General features: G+C 37.6%; 1 protein-coding gene across 1 annotated transcript in view; it reads right to left on the bottom strand.

Moving 5' to 3' along the window:
- LOC127879857 (uncharacterized) overlaps positions 1-22,599 on the bottom strand; it is a 60,428-nt gene that overhangs the window by 958 nt on the left and 36,871 nt on the right. Inside the window, exons 17-25 of the mRNA XM_052426929.1 lie at positions 7,509-7,622; positions 6,670-6,932; positions 6,348-6,412; positions 5,641-5,801; positions 4,508-4,613; positions 3,725-3,741; positions 2,496-2,640; positions 1,208-1,332; positions 191-261 (exon numbers count right to left, since the gene is read on the bottom strand). Of these exons, the coding sequence (XP_052282889.1) occupies positions 203-261; positions 1,208-1,332; positions 2,496-2,640; positions 3,725-3,741; positions 4,508-4,613; positions 5,641-5,801; positions 6,348-6,412; positions 6,670-6,932; positions 7,509-7,622 (1,055 nt within the window). The 3' untranslated portion in view covers positions 191-202. The remainder of the gene's footprint in view (positions 1-190; positions 262-1,207; positions 1,333-2,495; positions 2,641-3,724; positions 3,742-4,507; positions 4,614-5,640; positions 5,802-6,347; positions 6,413-6,669; positions 6,933-7,508; positions 7,623-22,599) is intronic.

Raw genomic sequence — 22,599 nt, 5'->3', positions numbered from 1 at the left:
TTTCTGTTATAATGCCGTTGAAACTTAATCTGGTATTAGGTTATTTTCATGAACCATTAATGACATTGAATTTATGTTGTTTATAATTGTCCAATGCGTATAATATTCTGTATACTAATATTTAATATAACATTTAGCTTGTTACGCTGCCGTACTACGTATTACTATAATTGTTAAGTATATTACTTACGTTGCTGGAGAATTACGTTCGTCTAGAATGTCTGACGTTTCCATTTGATACAGCGACCGGATACTCGTAGGCTATACGAATACAAGATCAAAACATTACCCATGTATTCCTAGCGTCTAGAAAAAAGGCCTTGGCAAACAGCGTAGACCCAGATGAGACGCCGCATGATGAGACGTCTAATCTGGGTCTGCGCTGTTTGCTTAAAGGAATTTCTGTAAGAAATATTCTAAATATAGAAATAAATATACTAGACATCCCTAATTTTGGAAATAAATTTATCCAATTTAGAAGGATGGGAGAGTCCACTAGGCATATGTATTGGTTAAGCCGATCATGTTACAAGGAAACACAGACACTGTGAGTTTGGGAGGGTTTGGTTAGACTACGTTGCACCACAGATCTTGATAGACCTTTGGTTTTACCCAATCAGATTTATTTTTTCACATTGACAATGTGATAATCGTACCATTGAACAATTCCAACGGCGGATGCCATATCTTTATTACAGTGTTATCTTGTTAAATGATAATGTATGGGACATTTGTCTTATTGTTATAATATTAACGAGCAGATGCCTTTGCTTGCCTCATTTCGTTGTATATATTTTATAAAGTACAAAGCTTGAATAAACATACCGTCTTCTGTTAATGACTACACATACATTTTGATCACAATTTCACTTATAATATGCGGTGTAATACACCTTATACACATGTCCCTTACCCATAGGGTATTGTTAACGCACATCATTTTCATTTTTTTATTTACGATTGTAATAAGCAATAAAGGGAAACGTCACCTTGTTAATTTCTAAATGTATTATTCTAGATACGAAGCAGTTACAATTGTTTGTTTTTTATTATGAGTATATATGATTTAAGTTAATTTATAATATTCTATATATTGAATAAGAACTGTCAATCTGTGTAGCGAACGGATTGATTTTGTACACACAAACACGTAATTAAAATGCATCTAATACTAAGTCCAGTCTATAATCGGGGTAAAAAAGCCAACCGGGTATCGCATAAGGTCGTGCATCCGAGCGCCGAGACCTTCTAGGCTCCTGTGTCATTATGGGGTTGTCGTACACATGATAGTTTTGGGACCCATTGAATTCGTCCGTCATCTTAGATACGTGTCTGAAATAATGGATGTTATCAAACTTTAAACATATTTAAACTTCGGCTGCAGCGTCAATAGAGAAAGAATACTAAAATGAGAGAACTGATTATGTGGCTTGGTTTGTATTGATATTAATTTAACCCATTTATGCCTAGCGTCTAGAAAAAAAAGGCCTTGGCAAACAGCGTAGACCCAGATGAGAGGCCGCATGATGCGGCGTTTCATCTGGGTCTGTGCTGTTTGCTTAAAGGAATTTCTGTAAGAAATATTCTAAATATAGAAATAAATATACTAGATATACCTAAGTTTGGAAATAAATTGATCCAATTTAGAAGGATGGGAGAGTCCACTAGGCATAAATGGGTTAATATAGCACATATGGCATTCAGTAACGTACACGACTCGCTTTCCTGAGACGAACACTATCTTGATATAACAATACACCTTATAAGTTATAAGACTTCCCATAACCGCCCTAGATCACAAGGATTTAATAATTTGGAAATGCTTTGGATAATGTTGATACACGATTATCTATTTTAATGTATGAATGCGCAAGTAAAAAATACTGCAGTATTTTAAAACATCATATTATGAAATATGAGAAGTAGAGGGAAACAAATAGAAGTGTTTTTAAATTTCGTAAAAAATAAAAACAACGTATTTTATCGGACGACACACATTTGCACGATTTCATATAAAAAAAATACCTTCAAGATACAGATGCAATTATACTTGATAAATATAAACATCTTGCTTTTCATCGATCGTTCCAAGGCTTTAAACCAACTTGAATCATGTTCGTGATATATGTATTGTCTTATATAGAATAGAGTTGCTTTCCTTGAATAAAATACATCGGACGACATACATTAGCAAGATTTCATATTGTAATAAACATTCAGGAAACATACGAGATACTTAATAAATATACAAACATCGTGCTTTGAATCAATCGTTCCAAGGCGGTAAACCAAAAGAGAATCATTTTCAGTATAATAATGATATGTATGTATGTATTGTATTGCATTGTATATAGGCACTTACCTTGAACAAAAGACTATCAGAATCAGAAGAATTTCTCTCTCTGTAATGTTCTTGAAGTTTCATTGCTCCTTTATGTATATAACTACATACAAATTCATGTAATAACATGTACACTATGTTATAAAACCCCTACCGTTCGTGATTCCTGCGTCGTTGCCCGGGTTTGCGTGCACGATTAGCATGAGCAACGCAGGCAATGATGAGGAGAATGACAACCAAGACTCCAATAGAGCACACTATGACGATGATGATGATCTTCACATCTTCCGAAATTCCACCTTTAAATACAAACGTGTATAGCCGTATTATTTAGGACTGTGTTTTTTTTTAATAATGTATGTAAGCTGTTCCCATTGATGCCTAGTGGACTCTCCCATTCTTCTAAATTGGATCAATTTATTTCCAAAATTAGGGATGTCTAGTATATTTATTTCTATATTTAGAATATTTCTTACAGAAATTCCTTTAAGCAAACAGCGCAGACCCAGATGAGATGATGCGGCGTCTCATCTGGGTCTACGCTGTTTGCCAAGGCCTTTTTTCTAGACGCTATGCATAAATGGGTTAATTTTCGTGCGAAATCCGTTTTATTGTAAAAAAAACAACATTAGCATCAATTTTATTCATAGAGACATCTTTTAAAAGAAAAACATCCATAAAAGTGTAAAGCTAGTTTGCTTATTTTCCGTAATGTATAACCTATTGTATATAGTCATGAAAAGATCTTTAAGTAAAAGGCATTTCTAGTATAATGGTCAAAGTGAGCTTCGAGTGAATCGTCTGATTTAATATATACTACTCAAAATTTGCTAAGGATCACTTTTTATAGTATGTGTAATTTGAAGTTCACCCCTAGCTAGATTCAGCCAGCGTCACGCATCAATGATAAATCAATACATACAAATAAAATCAAAAACACACATTCTAATATCAAAACCGGCAAAATAACAATTTAAATTAAATTTAATTGAAGATAATGTGAAAATAAAAAGTGATCCTAAGCAAATTTTAATAGTATATTTGCTTGGGAAGAGTAAAACTATGCGCGGATTATAAATTGATACGCATTTTTACAATTATGATGTATTATCAGAGACGTAGATCTACGTCTCAATCTGAACGCATCGGACAGTGGGCTACACCACACCGTCTATATGGCGGAATTGTCCGAGGAGTCCCGATTGATCTACGTCTCTGGTATTATAAACGGATAAAAAATACTTACAACGACCGTTAAAAACATCCAATCAAACATAACGGCGTCCATGATTTACAGCATAAGAAATACGTAAAGTTCTCACATTATGTTCTGCAAAGCGCACTGCACAGATAGGCGATACAACAAATGTATTTTTATCTCACCTGAAGATTCATCCCGCCTGAAAAAAAGGATAGACAATTGAGTCGCGTTCTGAGAAAACTTGGCATAATACATGTGCGTATAGTGTCGTCCCAGATTAGCCGGTGCAGTCCGTACAGGCTAATCAGGGACGACACTTTCCGCTTTTATGACATTTTTCGTTTAAATGAAGTCTCGCCGTAGCAAAAATCCAATTTAGGCGAAAAGCGTCGTCCCTGATTAGCCTGTGCTGACTGCACAGGCTAATCTGGGACGACTCTTTACGCACATGCAATATGCCCAGTTTTCTCAGAACGCGACTCAAAATAAGTCTGTCTGTGGGACAACCGGGCTTAATACATGCGCGTAAAGTGTCGTGCGAAAGTAGCATGGCTAATCAGTGAAGTTTCCGACTAGACTCGATTTTTGTTTGGAAGAGACATTCTTTAAACAAAAAAATCCATAAATGCGAAAAGTTTCGTCCTTGATAAATGTGTGCGGACTGCATTTAAATCGGGGCCGACACTATACGCACATGCATTAAGGCCCGTTCGCCCAGAGCGATGCTTTTAATTTTCGCATAACTTGGTGATACATTAAAGAATTAGTGGAATTTTTCAGTTTATATTTTCCAACAATCTAATTCTTTTGAGTGTGTTTTATTCGTGTTTATGTTTCTCTATCGAAATTGAAAGCTGACACAAATAAATACGTAATTAATTTAATAATGATTAATCAACCAAACATTTAAAGCTTGTCCTTTTAAACGAACACATGATTACAAATGGTATTGACTATTCACTTACACACAGACTGGTATGCCTGCCTGGTTCTCACAGTGAGACCCCTGTCCACATCCTCCGCTGGTCTCGAACAGAGGACACACTTTCTCACTCAAAGTCTCCTTGGTAACTGGAAATGATGCCCAATAACACAAATGTAGTGTTGTTGTTTTTAATATGTGAGCCGAGCGCGGGCTTTAATGTATTTGCGTAGTCTCGTCCCACACAGATTATCCACAGGCTAATCATGGAAAATACTATCTAATAAAAGAATTTTCGTTGAAAGGAAGTCCCTTCTAAACGACAATCCAGTGTAGGCGGAAAGTGTCGTCCCCGATTTATCTGTGCGGACTGTACAATCGAATCGGGGACAACACTATACGCATAGATACATTAAAGCCACACACCTTGAAATGAAATACATGGCATAGTAAATTTAAGTATACATAAGAAACATATTGTATCTATGTCAATGAGAATATATCTGGTGGTTACAAGGTAGAAATCCGTCTATTTTGCGCTTTAAAACTTAATAATCGCGTTTGTCGAAATGGACGTATACGTCTAGAAATCCTACTTTCGCTTTTAAAAGCGGTACGTTTGAAAAATAATAAATTACGTGCTAACTAGGCTATAGATTTAATTTTATAATTTTATATATGCCAATTAGAATATATCTGGTGGTTTCAAGGTAGAAATCCGTCTTTTTTGCGCTTTAAAACTTTAAAATAATCGCGTTTGTCGAAATGGACCTATACGTATAGAAATTCTACTTTCGGTTTTAAAATAATAATAAAAAATTACTTGCTAACTAGGCTATTGATTTAATGACAACTTTGCACACTTTCAACTTTCATCTATATGTATTGTTCAACATGTATTTCATTTCAAGGTGTGTGGCTTTAAGGCCCGTTTGCCGAGAGCGATGCTCATTTATAAACACAAGGGCACCGTTCACGACCTAACGCACAAGAGATGGTCATCTTTTCCATTTAAAATTAAGCTAGATATTTGTAGCCATACGTCGTCTTTGGGCAATTCATTGTCTGTTTTCAAACACCAATCGTTCGCAAAGTTATATAAATACGAGTGACATTTTTTTAATCACTCTTTAATACCGCCACACACAAAAAAACCTTCTTCAATCAGAAACTTACCACTAGTGTTGCCAACTTGCACGGACAATGCCGACGCACTCTGGTTCAAAACGTTGATTTGATCGCCTGACACGAGTCCGATATTAGCTTCGGTAAACTTCATATTTGATGACTGGCTTTCGATGTAATTCACTTCGTAGCTTGCGATCAAACTTCCGGATCTGTTTTAAAATGTAATAATTATAAATCAAATTGCGTTGCAATAAATAGTACACTACTAAGTTGCACAACAATAATACTTATTTACAAAAACAATAAGACAAGTATGTCAATATCTACGGCCTATTTAAAGGGGTGAAGCTAATACGGTATGATATTTTCTAAAGCTATGTTTTTTCAACATGTGACAATGACAAGAACTGTCAGAGGACAGCGCGCTCGCCTATTCGAGTGCTTGACAGTATAACGTAAGCCATCATGGAAAGGGGGGGGGGGGTATGTGGGTGTGTGGTCATTTAATGATCTTTCAAAAATAAGAAAAAAAAGAAAAATATATATATATATGTCAAGTGTAGACTTGATTTTCGGTAAGGAGGGACTTCATTGAAACAAAAAATACAATAAAAGCGGAGAATGCCGTCCCTGATTAGCCTGTGCGGACTGTACAGACTAATCTGGGACGACACTTTACGCACATGCATTAAGCCCAGTTTTCTCAGAACGCGGCTCAAATTATTTGTATTGATCGTGTACTGGCGCATACTTACCTCATGCTAATGATTGTTATAGATTTAACGCCATCGCCCATTTTCTTCTTGTAGACACTTGTCAGCTGTAAATATATATATATATATATATATATAAACATGGACGGAACCAAATTACTGGATAACATAACACCATCGTCTATGAGCGTTGCTACAAATACATAGGAATAATTAAACTCCAGAAATAATAACAGGAGATAGTCTCATTAACATCCGCTTGTTTTTGCTTTTATGCAAGTGACTAAAGGCCTCTATAATTCAAGAAGTACGTATTGGAACGGTCAATTCAAAACGAATAACCAAAAACCGATCAGCAACGTACCTCTTTAGTTAAATCATTGCGCAGGTTGGTATAGGACGGGGACGTTTTGTTGCCAAAGTCAATCGCGGATGTGTTGACGGCGAACACCATGGTAACGGCCATCTTGCGAATCACAGGCGCCTGGGTTGTTGGTTTTGTTGTTGGCGCTGTCGTTGTTGTTGTCACGGCGCACGTCTGACAGCATTTCTTTGTTCTGTCCTCTGCTGTATACTGGGAACAGCTTCCAACATCGCAGTTGTTCGCTAGGTCTCCATACTTGCAATCTGAAGACAGTCCCAACTGTTCACGATATGTTTTATAATTCGATGCATTTTAAATAAGATAAGTTGCGAATTAGTGTATTCATATTAATTTATGTGATTGTATTATTGAGGTACTAGAATACTTATACATTTATTGATCGGTCAACGAAAAGATGGGTTCTAAAACTTATGTTTCAATATAGAACATAAAACAAAAATGCAGAAAATTATAATGAACACGTATATTCTGAATGCTTTCTAAAATAACAACATTTGCCAATAGTTTGTATTGTTCGCTTTCATGTTGCTTAATCATTTTAGCTTATGAGGAAATTAAAAGCGTTTGCCGAGACAAAACTCATTGAATACGGGACAATAAGAACAATACCAATAGAAAACCATCACTCTTAATGTTCTATTCATGTTGCGAATTGATAATAATTAAATGAAAACATTCATATTACGGATAAACAAGGCAGATGCCTTCAAAGGAACACCAAAAAGATCTATCAATTGTGATCTCGGATTTGGTAAGAAAAAGAAAATTGGTGTATAGAGTTTTGGAAAAGTTAGGTTTCCACATGTCCACAGGCGTACTTGGAATGGTGAGAGCTCTTCCCGGACACGACCGACAACACTGATCCTTCTCATAAGTGTAGCAAGTGCTGAGATCGAGACCGGAACAGGCTATTCTATCGCCGTAGGTGCACCCTGCAAATGTGTGCGGTACTAAAGTGAAACATCGAACACACTGTTGCAACGTACAAACGTACACTGCAAAACAACGAACGCTTACATTTATCACATAAATGTGCATATTCTACAATGTAATAAGAGTAAACATACACTTTGAGACTTTTCTAACGCAACACTTTTCAAACTTGAATATCTCAGTAATGAGTTAAGATTTTGATTTAAAATTGCACATGTGATCATTTGACTGTCTGTGCTTAATACCCGTTTACAATAATAATAAAACAAGAGGGCCATGATGGCCCTGAATCGCTCACCTGACTCATTAAGATCAGATGAAAACTATGACCTCTATTGTCTACACAATGTTTTTCTATGATTTGACCTAGTGACCTAGTTCCTGACTCTAGATGACCCAAATACAATCCCAATCCAGATTTCATCAAGATAAACATTCTGACCACAGTTCATAAATATTGGATGAAAACTGTGACCTCTATTGTCAACACAAGGTTTTTCTATTTATTTGACCTAGATTTTTACCCCAGATGACCCAAATACAATCCAACCCAGATTTCATCAAGAATTCTGACCAAATTTCATAAAGGTTGGATGAAAACTGTGATCTCTAATGTCTACACAAGGTTTTTCTATTATTTGACCTAGTGACCTAGTTGTTGACCCCAGATGACCCAAATAAAATCCAAACCCAGATTTCATCAAGATAAACATTCTGACCAAATTTCATAAAGATTGGATGAAAACTGTGACCTCTATTGTCTACAGAAGGTTGTTCTATTATTTGACCTAGTGACCTTGTTTTTGACCCCAGATTACCCAAATACAATCCCAAACCGGATTTCATCAAGATAAACATTTTGACCAAATTTCATCAAGATTGGATGCAAACTGTGACCTCTACTGTCTACACAAACAAATTGTTGACGGACGGACGCATGGACACACGCAGGCACGCACAACGGACGCCGGACATCACACGATCACATAAGCTCACTGTGTCACTTCATGACAGGTGACCTAAAAATATGTGTCGGAGATAAACATGAACAGTTGTGGTTAAAATCCCATAGAAACAAGGGCTGTTTGTAAAACATGCATGCCCCCCTATATGGGCTATAAGTTGTAGTAGCAGCCATTGTGTGAATACGTTTTTTGTCACTGTGAATGGTGGTGGTGGTGGTGGTGGTGGTGGTGTAGTAGTAGTAGTAGTAGTAGTAGTAGTAGTAGTAGTAGTAGCAGTAGTAGTAGTAGTTGTAATAGTAGTTGTAGTAGTAGTAGTAGTAGTAGTAGTAGTAGTAGAAGTAGTAGTAGTAGTAGTAGTAGAAGTAGTAGCAGAAGTAGTAGTAGTAGTAGTAGTAGCAGTAGTATGGGCAGTAGTAGTAGTAGTAGTAGTAGTAGTGGTAAAAGTAGTTGTAGTAGTGGCAGTAGTAGTAGAAGTAGTAATAGTAGACGTGGTGGTGGTGGTGGTGGTGGTGGTGGTGGTAGTAGTACTAGTAGTAGTAGTACTAGTAGTAGTAGTAGTAGTAGTAGTAGTAGTAGTAGTAGTAGTAGTAGTAGTAGTAGTAGTAGTAGTAGTGGTAGTAGTAGTAGAAGTAGTAGTAGTAGGAGGAGTAGTAGAAGTAGTAGTAGTAGTAGTAGTAGTAGTAGTAGTAGTAGTAGTAGTAGTAGTAGTAGTAGTAGCAGTAGCAGTAGCAGTAGCAGTAGCAGCATTACAAGACCAATACTTAAGAATGATCAAATGGGAAAAGGTAACATAGCACCAGCAGTAAATATGGGGCTCATTTACAGGTCAGATTTGGAATCTCTGCTGTAAAATGAGATTTTGAATGAATTAAAGGGAGGCAAATCTGTAATAAAAAGAACATGCATAAACCGTAGTTGTTTCCCTTGTTTGAACCATGCTAAATCCTTACAAGTTTGGAAAGAATTGGATGAAAAATTTGGACTTTATTGCATAAACACCATTTTCTCAATTCAAGGGGAGGTAATTCTGTACTTCATGGACCAATAATGCTCATTTTTTGTAGGGTTTGTGTCCTCATTGATATAAAGACACTGTGCAAATTTGGAAAGGATCGGACAAAAAATGTGGAAGATTTTTGAAAGTTTTCACAAAATAGGCAAAAACGAATAAACATGCAAAGTTCAACGAGCTACTGCGGCCATGTTTTTTGACGAATCAAATTTCTTTGAACAACTTTTTCAGGGGAGCCCTCAAAGGTCATCCCTGTGAAATTTTTTGAAAATCTGATGAGCGGTTTCTGACAAGAAGATTTTTTAAGGTTTTTACCATATATGGTCATGGCGGCCATCTTGGTTATGTGATCAATTTTTTTTTAACAATTCTTTTGTCCCATGACCTAGGGATGCTCCACATGAAATTTAGTTGAAATTGGCTCAATGGTTTAGTAGAAGAAGATGTTTACAAATTTGTATACGGACGGACGGACGGACGGACGCCGGACGCTGAGTGATCACAATAGCTCACCTCGAGCTATCGCTCAGGTGAGCTAAAAACTACGCTATCTTTGCACTGCAAGATGAGTGCTTTATTTTTGCGTAGTGCAGCCACGACACATATGCACTAATACAACAGTGTGACAAGCGTGAGCTAAATACATACAACTTATGGAAAACATGGATACACAATTCTTAATGTGAACTGACCGACCAGGAAAAACCAGAGACGGTGAACGCTGGAAACCTGTGCCCATGTATCAGGTGTCAGATCACAAACTGAATGTTGGGCCTCATGCAATAAAACATTTATCTAGTCAGAAAGGTTCATTTGTTGGCATGTTGAAAAGATAACAGACAATTGTTCTTTAGTGAAAAAAGGTTAATATGCATGCATACAAAATACTAGTAATTATTTTCTATCAAAATCGATGTTTCCGAAGTAAGAGCGTCTGGTAGTATGACTGACTATACACAACCTAAAACGTTATCACAATGTCCTCGTGCACAAAACTGTCCAATAGAAAACATGTATATTGCTACTGTAAACTTGAAATAACGCTAAAGACAAACATTTCACGCTTTACTTCGAAACGCGTGAAATTAATAGTCTGTGCTTAAAACCCGTTTACTATACAAGACAACACTATCTTTGCAATGCCAGACGAGTGCTTTAGAAAATACAAAAAGATGTGGCGGTTCTATGATACGCACACAGCTTAGTTACAGTACCAAGGCTTTCGAGACACTTAATCTCCCCTCCAAGGAGTCACAGACGTAACCATCTTTACTATTTTTTCCTTTCCAACGACCGTGCCTTTTCCAACAACAATCATTCACACCAGACATTTGCCGCCGCGGTAGTGCCGCCTGAACGTAGAGAATGTAAACCGATGTTTGCGTCTACGACAACTTCTCTCAAACTAGAGATAATACACTCGTGAACGCTTGTTAGTCAGTGGCTTATCTTTATAAATGAGTTTACTGCAACTTTTTTATTTATTGATTGGCCGATATAAAAAGCTTTTGTCTACAACGGACAACTGAGCAGCGGTAAGATAACGTTGCAAAATTACGTAAGCACAGGGAACCGTGATGCCTTTAGCGATAACTACATTATTTCCGTATCTGTATTGGTCAGTTTTGCTTTTTCTGATCTGTATACTAAGATGATCATCTAAAAGTTCTATGTCATTGCATTTTAAATCAATTAACTGGTCAAAACGTAAAACTCCAGCAAAAGCAATAGTGATCATACACAAATCTGTAAGAACATACAAATGTAAAATTTGTATACAAATTGTAGTTTTATGAATAAATACTTACCTGATATTACAATAAGGATTTCCTTTTTCTTAGTCCGCATTTTACACTACTCCGGTTTATCCGGAGAATACACCTGATGCTTTTTCTGCGCATGCGCAGGTGTACTTCCGATTATATCACATGTTATTCAGTCTTCCTTTTCGGCGAAACTGTTCGCATGGATAGACAAAATAATATGAGGGGAGGAGGGCGGGAAACCTGTAATATCAGGTAAGTATTTATTCATAAAACTACAATTTGTATACAAATTTTACATTTTTATTTCATACAATACTTACCTGATATTGCAATAAGGATTTTCTAGATTAACTAGCAATATCCCAGGAGGTGGGTATTATTTTGTAAAATAAAGCAAGTATATAAACTTACCAGTTTAATGACTGTAACACTTTCTTTCCCTTTTTTCCACTAAACACTTTCTTGGTGACAGTGGTGACTATTCGCTTGTAGTCTAAACAAATATATACCAGAATTAACAGTCACAACCCTCCTATTTTACACATGTTTGTATTAAAAACTGCTCCTTTGCAGTTATATCCTCCTCATCGTTTCGATATTGCAGTCCGCCGAATAAGCGCACCTGTGGAAAACTCTGTGATACATCATGCTTACCTTTAAAAAGTTAAAATTCACAAGATTCAAAGAATGCTTTGTAAAAGTGGTCTCCCTTGACCAATCTGCTGCCTCTAGAACCTGCTTGAGAGATGCGCCCTTGAATAAAGCCCAAGAGGGTCCAACACTTCTTGTAGAATGTCCAGTCACCTTTTCTGAATGTTTATTCACAGTCTTGTGAGAAAATTTGATAATGGACACTAACCATCTCGATATTGTTACTGAGTCACAGGATGATGAGGTTTATTAATTGCCAAAAACAATTTCACAATGTCTCTTTCACTGACACATCTATATTTTTCTGTATGCTTCAAGTTATATGTAAGTGCCCTCTTAGGATCCAACAATTTGTCACTAGGAAAATGAGGCACACAAATATTGTTACTCTGATGATTAGGCCTATCAGTTTTGGACAAACCAGTTCTCAAAAACGTAACCCCATGTTTGTGAACATTTACTAACCCTTCTCCAAGAGTGAGAGACTGCAAATCACTACACCTCCTAAATGTTGTAATCGCCAACAGAAAACAGGCTTTCCAGGTGACATACTTCAAGGACGCCGCTCGCATGGGTTCAAAAGGTGGTCTCTTCAGGCAAGCTAAAACAGACAAAAGATCCCATTCTGGAACCAATCTACGCATGGGTGGACGTTCATTAAACACGCCTCTCAGCAGTCTGATAACGTAAGGATGTTGGCCTATAGGTATATTATCAATAGGAGCAATTACTGCCGACAACATGGATCTATATCCATTAATGGTTCTGTATTTTAATCCATTGTTAAACAAAAATGTCAGAAAATCTGCACAATGCACTACAGATGCTGAATATGGATCAATCTGTTGTTTATTACACCAGCTATTGAATTGTCTAAATTTTGATGTGTAATCCCTTTGTGTACCTTTCCTCCAAGATTTGGCAAGTAAGGATCTAGTGTCTTTTGAAAACCCTTTTGTAGAGACACTTCTGTCGATAACAGCCATGCAGTCAACTCCAGAGCCTGCGGTTCTGGATGACTGACCAGACCCTTGCATTGAGTTAACAGGTCTTTAAGGGGAGGCAATTTGATTGTGCATGCTATCAACAGACTCAATAGTGTCGGATACCACAGTTGTCTCGGCCATAAAGGGGCAATCAAGATCATTGTACACTGAGACTCTTGTAAATGAGACAGAACTCTGGGTAACAACTGAATTGGTGGAAATGCATACACAAACATATTCTGCCACATTATTGACAGAGCATCCAGAGCAAAAGCTTGCGGGTGGGGAAGCCATGAACAAAACAGAGGAGTTTTTTTTGTTCTCCAACGTTGCAAAAAGATCCAACTGAGGTTGACCCCATAGATTGAAAATTTTCCGAACCACTGAACTGTTCAGAGACCATTCTGTATCGACTTAGTGCATCTGCTCGGAAATTTCGAGACCCCAAAATGTGAACCGCTTTCAAATTGATTTTGTGTTTCAAGGCCAACTCCCATAGTTCCAAAGTTAGATGACACAACTGGACAGACTTTGTCCCGCCCCCCCTGACGATTTATATATTGACAAACAGTGGTATTGTCCGATCTGATCAGTACATTGTGTCTCTTCAAGCGTGATAGGAAATGCCTTAAACATAAAATCACTGCCTTCATCTCCAGACAATTGATATGCATTCTCTTGTCTTGAACAGACCACTGACCCTGGCAATTGAAATTGTTTACATGACCACCCCATCCCCACTTCTTGCTTGCATCTGTGGTTAAAGTTACTGGAAAAGACATTTTGCTGAAAAATCTGCCCTTGGCTATGTTCTGATCCTGTAACCACCAATTCAAATGCTGAGCAAGCTGTGGAGTAATGTTCACTATAAAGTTCATAGACATGTACTTTGGATTCCAGTGCTCTAAAAGATGAAGTTGTATAGGTCTCATAAACAATTTTGCATTGGGTATCAGTTCTAGACACGAGGCTATCATACCCAGAAGAACCATGTAATCTCTGGCCGTTAAATTTCCTGATAGAATTTTGGTCACAGCCAACTTTAAGCTTTTTTGTCTTACTTGAGTGGGAAAAACAAGACCCTCCTGCAGACTGAACAGGCTTCCTAAATATGTAATGGTCTGACATGGGACTAACTGAGATTTCTCTATGTTTACAATCCAACCTAGTTGAGACAAGAGGTTGAGAGCTGTGGATAAGTTTTGTAACAAAACAGCGCGAATTTTGTGTAAGCATAGCCAATCGTCCAGATAATTGGATAATCTCAGACCCAGTTTTCTCAGATGAGCTACTACCACAGAACTGACTTTTACGAATGTCCTGGGAGCTGTTGAGGGACCAAAACAGAGAGCCCGAAACTGGTAAGCTACTCCGTGTACACAAACTCTTAGATACTTGCGATGACTTTTGTGTATCATGATATGGTGATATGCATCTTTTAGATCTATCGTCACAGCCCAATCTCCTATCTCGACTAAGTTCAAGACTTGAGCAATTGTTTCCATTTTGAAGTGCTGTTTTCTGAGATACCGGTTTAGAGATTTTAGATTGACTACAGGCCTTATTTCCCCAGTCTTTTTTGGCACTAGAAACAGCGTACTGTACAAACCTTCGTACATTTGAGACTGAGGAACTTTTTCTATAACATTTTTTTCCAAAAGATTCTCTATTTCTTTTAGAATTAAATAGTGATGTTTTTTGGGAACCACTGTATGTTTTATGCCCTTGAAAATGGGAATTTGATTGAATTCCAGCTTGTGACCCTTGTCTATAATGTCCAAAACCCATTGGTCTGTAGTTATTTTTTGCCATGCCCCTAAAAAGTGAGTCAATCTCCCTCCAACAGGTATCTTTGATTTGTTTACATGTATACTGACCTTGTCATTTGTCTGTGGGTTTGTCAGTGTTCCCACGCCCATAAGACTGTCTGAGCCCCTGTCGTCGTGAGAAACCTCTACTGGACGATCTAGGGAAGCCTCTACTGGACGACGGGTCTTCAAAACGACTCCTGTACTGGACCTTTGGGATACGAAAATTATTCCAATTGGTTCCAGAGGTCTGGGGAATTGTGGATGTCGCTGGTTTGCCAAATGACTCAAAACGTGGTCTTTTTGCGGTGTCAAAGTCAGATGGAAATTTCCGTTTTGGACGCCTCACATCCGGGATCAAGTCATCGACCTGTTTCTTCTTTTCCAGGCCCAAACACACCGTCACCTGACAAAGGTAAATTGGAAAATTGCAAATTGTCATATTGTTCATATAGCCCAGTGTCAGTCATGGCAACTGCTCTCCTGGCAATGTGATGAAAAGCACCGGTCCGCCCTAGCTGGTCAAGCACTTTTGTTGAAATGGCGAACACTTCCTTCACCTTTTGCACTATGGTTTCTTTATCCAAGTCCTGGGTTTGCACTGAAGTGAGAAGGCTACCAAGTCCTTGCTGTAGGTAACATTGCATAAAAATACCCATACGAGCTGCATGCTGACCTTTGAAACAGATCTTGTCCACCATTTTGCATGGCTGTGTAAATAGCACTTTGCCTTTGTTCTTCGCAAAGGAAGCCTTTTGCCCATAACGTTTTGTTAACCATCCGTCCACCAACTCATCTAAAGATGGCACTTCGAGCGTTTTTTCACATGATTCATCCACTGGGAACATGTCAACTGACTCCTCATTGAAGGCCGTTAAAAAATTAGGCTGATCGCACCAAAAACTCGTGTTTAGAACCTTCAATTGCGAGTCATCCAAACAAATGCCTTCCTTCAAAGGTTTATGCTTTACCAATGCATCCTCGCCAAACATTTCAAAGAGACACTGTTTTGTGGTCTCAGCGAGATTTTCACCATTATCCACCGTATCCGAATAGCTATCGTCCGAATCGGCGTCCGCCAAAATAGATAAAACATCATCTTGCAAACGTACATGATTATCAGAGTTTGTCTCTGTATGGCATGGTGCATGCCATTTCCGACTTTCAGAGTTTGTCTCTGTATGGCATGGTGCAAGCCGTTTCCGACCATCAGAGTTTGTCTCTGCATGGATCTGTGCATGCGGTGGAGAACTGGCCACCTTCCCTAACACACGCGTAACTAATCCCTCCAGTCTATCGAACTTAGCTTCTAACAGAGAATATTTAGATTTTCTCTTTTTCTTTCTCACGTGCTCTGACTTTGTATCAGACGCCATTTTCATGATATTGTTCGCCAATGACTCGTCGAAACTCTCCGACACAGGCGACAGGTTTGTTCCATCGTCCGAAAATTCACCGTCTTCAGACATAATGACTATCCCCTCTTACGAGAAAAGAACTTTCTACTATCCTGAACTTTAAACAACTTTAAACTTAAATCTTTAAAACAACGATGCGAACTGTTTCGCCGAAAAAGAAAAACTGAATAACATGTGGTATAATCGGAAGTACACCTGCGCATGCGCAGAAAAAGCATCAGGTGTATTCTCCGGATAAACCGGTGTAGTGTAAAATGCGGACTAAGAAAAAGGAAATCCTTATTGTAATATCAGGTAAGTATTGTATGAAATAAAAATATAAACTTCCTGCGTACTAGTATCTTTCACTTAACTAATTAATCAGAAGAAATAGGCTCGTTTTTCTGCACTGGTTTCAACAATATTCTTTTAGAAGATTCCAATAAGTTACTCATAAAAGCATTATTAGTAGGATCAGACATGTTGCGAAGAGAATGAGCCCATTTAATACTGTACTCAGTTGCGCTAATAACAGAATGAGAGGTGCGTCTGTCCATTAGATCTGTAAGATACAAAGTAACGTGAATCAACGAAGCCGGTAACGCAGACCCACCCTGCGACGTGATACACTGACTCCACTTGTTAAAATAGTTAAAGTATTTAAAGTTTGTGTTATCGCTTTTTGACTGTACGATGAATTCCGCCATCTTTGACTTCAGATGTCCAAAGCTGTCTCCATTCAAACCACTTTCGCATATTTTGTTGTGGATGCCTCTCTCCAGATCTAACATGAACAAACAAACATATTACTTAATACACTAATCGCACTGCAATAAAACGAAAAGATAATGGCCTGCATTCAAAAATACTATTCTTTCCTCGACCGGGTTTAGTAAGAATACCTGGCTTAAAAATAACGTACTCTCTCATGTATTCTGCTTGTGTCTATTTCTTAGGAAATAAAAATGCCAATACGGAACCGACTTCCAAATTGGTATCACTAAGGTAGCTCGACAGTTTTCACTTGTAATTCTAATACACTTTTGAAATAAGCCGCGGTGGCGGAACCACCGAATTGTTTTTATCGGACCACTTAACGCTAAATGCATCAATACCCGACGTACCCGGGCACCAATACTTAGAATAAAATACGTCACATTTCGTATTATAGCCACAGGCAAATCTATCACATGTGTGCGGGCCGTACAATGCTTCTAGCCGATTATATATGTCTAAAACAACAGACCAATCGTCACTTCCAGTACATCTACTAAGAAAATTAGCTTGAACATTGTTTTCTCTAGGCATCAATTTCGGTGTTCTCTACAAACACGTTCAACATGAACAGCACCTTTCTGCAAATATGACTTTCTGCTACCAACAGATAGTATGCTTACTACATTCTTATCTGTATCGACTTCAACCTTGCGCCCGTCCAGGCTTTTCATTGAACTTTGTAAAATTCTATTAATAGCTTCCAGTCTTCTCCATGTGGAACTCAATCCACTTTCTGATTCTGACCAACAACCCACTATGTCAGTGTCATCGGCGTTAGCGATATAACCCCTTAAGCCAGCTCCACTGGCGTCACAGTACACAACTATGGGCTCATTATCACTAGAGCTAGTGTATTCTAAATGTGTACATAAATTTTCTTTATTTAACATTCTTACGTTATCTTTCCAAAACAACATTTCTTTCAAAGCGCCATAAGTGATTAAAACAGGCGCATCCAAACTAGCTCTACTAGGCACTGATACATACATCTCGACCTCAACTAGCCCTTAAGCATACAACGCTCTGTATTGAAATGATCTGCCCTGCCCAGTTTTGCAATGGTTCGCGCTGGAATCATTGTCAAACCCTTATCAACTTTGTTTATAAGCCGATGCAATACAATTTCCATATTTCTTATCCGCGCTTCCTTCACAGCGAACGTACCATCTAATGTATTCCAATCACAACCCTTAGAAACATTCTTGCTACAGAATGGTCTTCAAAACAGCAATTAAACTTGAAAAGTTATAAATTGATATGCCGACAATCTAGTACTAACCGGGCCTTTCCGGACTTTCCTTTTGCAACAGTTAACGGATTTATTATACATTGTACATGTATATGGTCGTCCAAACACCTCCGAAATTCAACCTTTCATAAGCAAAGTTTCAATCTCCTTAGATACAAAAGATGCATGAGCCATGGCAGATTTGTTATTGCGCATAAACGCTGAATTAGGTTCATGGATAAAAGGTAGCTTATAACCTTCCCTCACATCTAATATTTATTCACTCTCACCAGCCTCTTTCCAAATAGCATAACTGCATATGAATCTATCTACTGGTGTTTTTACTACATCACAACATGAACTGCTACTTCCAACTACTTTTGATATATTGCAAACATGTAAACTTATCTGCATATCTTTCCCTGCATTTACGGCTCCACCGTCAGCGACCACCGCTTTGCACGCAGACCTCCAGTGTCCGGAACGACCGCATCGGAAACAGAGCACCGGACGTCTCGTCTCTGAAGCGTTGTTTGACTGAAGTTACCGTCGCTGTCGAAATCGAATCATTCGCAACGTTCGTAGAGTGCGCATATGGCGTAAACTGACGCAGCTTCCGGTCCGCTTTGAACTGTGCCCTGATGATTTTCTTTTCGTCCTCTGAATCGTCCGCCAAAGGATGAGCCTCGTCCTCTTGAACAACACGCCACCTGCTGTTTGAGGGGTCGGCAAGTTTAATTTATGTTTGTCTGTGCGACATGATGTAAATACCTTCGCGAATCTTCGCATGAGCTGACACTGCAGATTCCGACGGATGCTCTGTCGTTGCTTCCCGCAAACACTCACCAGCTTGTTTCATTTTACTGAAAGCCTTCTTGTCCACTTTGGATTGCTCCTCGTTTCCTTTTTTTCAAATTACGTAAGAGTCATGAGTCTCCAAATTTTCTTCAGTCGAAGAAAGTTGCATACATGTATGCGAAAGCTCTTGCTTTTCCGTATTTTTTTTCTCGAATGTGTCCAATTTACTGCGAATAATTTTCTCTAACTTTGAAAGGATTTCATTTTGGTCAAACATGGCTGCACAACCACGTGTAAACTGGCGATTAGCAGTCGATCAAAATCGATGTTTCCGAAGTAAGAGCGTCTGGTAGAATGACTATACACAACCTAAAACGTTATCACAATTTCCTCGTGCACAAAACTGACCAATAGAAAACATGTATATTGCTACTGTAAACTTGTAATAACGCGTAAGACAAACATTTCACGATTTACTTCGAAACGCGTGAAATTAATAATATTCTGTGCCAGATAACGATTAATCCGTGACAATCGGTCGCTTTTGCACGTGGAGTAGGTGTGGTGTCATCTTTTTGCACGTGAAAATGGTGAAACTCGATATGATTACAATTTTATTTAAATTTCTTCATTTTAGGTGGGTTGAAACACAAGGAAAACTTTAAAATAATTTAAAAATCAATATGTCTCGTATAAAATGTCAGGAGCTCAACAGAGCAATCGGCATGTTGCAGACTCCCTTCCCAACTTAGTGAAGTATCCGATCGTCAATGATGGGTGATTTTACCGTTTGCATGCATATACTGTAGTCAAATGATCACATGTACACTTTTAAATCAAAATATTTATTCATAGGTGAGATATTTAAGTTTGAAAAATGCTGCGTTCGAAAAGTCACCAAGTGTAGTAGAACGCTGTATAATTCCAATTTAATTTCAATTTCATCATCCTCGGTGGGTTTTTACACCAGGAAAAAATAACATTAATTAGAAAAACGATATGGCTTTAATGCATATTCATGAGCGCAATGTTGCATGCCGGTCGGCCTTTAAGACGTGAAAGTTAATGCGTTTTACTTTTCACAATATAATGTTACGACGTACGATTTTGAGAATTTTACTTTTTAGTGATTTTTTTAATTTGTTATGTTTGATATTTTAATGCTAATCAATTTCAAGTAAATTGACATTAAGTATTAGATATGTGTTGAATTACTCTGAGTCCAAATTTCAACAACATCCGTTATAAAATGAGGGAGCTATATTGATTTGAATACGTGTTGCGTTAGAAAAGTCTCCAAGTGTATATGGATTGAAATGTACTTTATTTTTATAGCGATCAGAAAAGCATGCTAGAATCAAACATCTTACATACACATGCTTTGTAGCTAATTTGAGCATCCAAGAAAGCAAGATGAAACTTTTAAACATCGTTATAGCAACAAACAGAAGAACAGCCCATATAGCAAATGTTTTTGTTCATGCATCGTTTAATAATGGCAGCGTTTGTTAATCTCAAAGAGAAGCAAAGCGCTGTTTTGAGTATTTTGTAATATAGAGTTAGAATATGCATACACTCAACTGGCTGACACTGAGTCGTACGCAATACTGACAAAATTGTAGAGCTTTTTATTGGTGACCTTCGTTGATTTGTAGAATGAAACACGTGTATTCGATTTCTAACAAGAATTGGGCCGTGCCCTGTGTAAAGGGGGTTTAAAGCATGTGCGTTAAGTGTCATCCAAGATAAACCCATTTATGCCTAGTGGACTCTCCCATCCTTCTAAATTGGATCAATTTCCAAAATTAGGGATGTCTAGTATATTTATTTCTATATTTAGAATATTTCTTACAGAAATTCCTTTAAGCAAACAGCGCAGACCCTGATTATACGCTGCATCATGCGGCGTCTCATCTGGGTCGACGCTGTTTGCCAAGGCCTTTTTTCTAGACGCTAGGCATAAATGGGTTAACATGTGCAGTTCGAACTGCAAAGGCTTATCTGGGACGACACTTTACGCTCATGCATTAAACACCCTTTTCACATAGCACGGCTCAATGATTTTCCGTCTACGAAAACAAAAGGTATCGATCACGATAGTCTGTTTACTAGTTAAACTGATGTATATACTGATGTCTATATTGATGTCAATGCTGATGTCTACACTGATGTCTATATTTTTTATATACTGACGACTATACTGATGTCCATACTGATGTCTATACTGATGTCTATACTGATGTATATACTGATGTACATACTGATGTCTATACTGATGTATATACTGATGTCTATACTGGTGTCTATACTTACGTCTATACTGACGTCTATACTGATGTCTATACCGATGTCTATACCGATGTCTATACTGATGTCTATACTGATGTCTATACTGATGTCTATACTGTTGTCCATACTGTTGTCTATACTGATGTCTATACTTATGTATATACTGATGTCCATACTGATGTCTATACTGTTGTCTATACTAATGTCTATACTGATGTCTATACTGATGTCCATATTGATGTCTATACTGATGTATATACTGATGTCTATACTGATGTCTATACTGACGTCTATACTGATGTCTATACTGATGAAAATACTAATGTATATACTGATGTATATACTGATTTCTATATTTTTTATATACTGATGTCTATACTGATGTATTTACTAACGTCTATAAGGATGTCTATACTGATGTCTATACTGATGTCTATACTAATGTCTATACTGATGTCTATACTGATGTCTATACTTATGTCCACACTGATGTCTATACTAATGTCTATACTGATGTCTATACTGATGTCTATACTGATGTCCATATTGATGTCTATACTGATGTCTATACTGATGTCTATACTGACGTCTATACTGATGTCTATACTGATGTATATACTAATGTCTATACTGATGTATATACTGATTTCTATATTTTTTATATACTGATGTCCATACTGATGCATTTACTGACGTCTATACTGATGTCTATACTGATGTCTATACTGATGTCTATAAAATGTCTATACTGATGTCTATACTGATGTCTATACTGATGTCCATACTGATGTCTATACTGATGTCTATAGTGATGTATTTATTGACGTCTATACTGATGTCTATACTGATGTCTATACTGATGTCTATACTTATGTCTATACTGATGTCTATACTGATGTCTATACTAATGTCCCTACTGATGTCTATACTGATGTCTATACAGATGTCTATACTGATGTCTATACTGATGTCAATATTGATGTCTATACTGATGTCCATATTGATGTCTATACTGATGTCTATACTGATGTCTATACTGATGTCAATATTGATGTCTATACTGATGTCAATATTGATGTCTATACTGATGTCTATATTGATGTCCATATTGATGTTTATACTGATGTCCATATTGATGTCCATATTGATGTCTATACTGATGTCTATACTGATGTCTATACTGATGTCTATACTGATGTCAATATTCATGTCAATACTGATGTCCATATTGATGTCCATACTGATGTCTATACTGATGTCTATACTGATGTTTATACTGATGTCTATACTGATGTCTAT

This window comes from Dreissena polymorpha, chromosome 4 (genome assembly GCF_020536995.1).
Source record: "Dreissena polymorpha isolate Duluth1 chromosome 4, UMN_Dpol_1.0, whole genome shotgun sequence".
NCBI lineage: Eukaryota > Metazoa > Mollusca > Bivalvia > Myida > Dreissenidae > Dreissena > Dreissena polymorpha.
The sequence above is the reverse complement of the archived record's forward strand: the minus strand, read 5'-3'. Positions and strand labels throughout refer to the sequence as shown.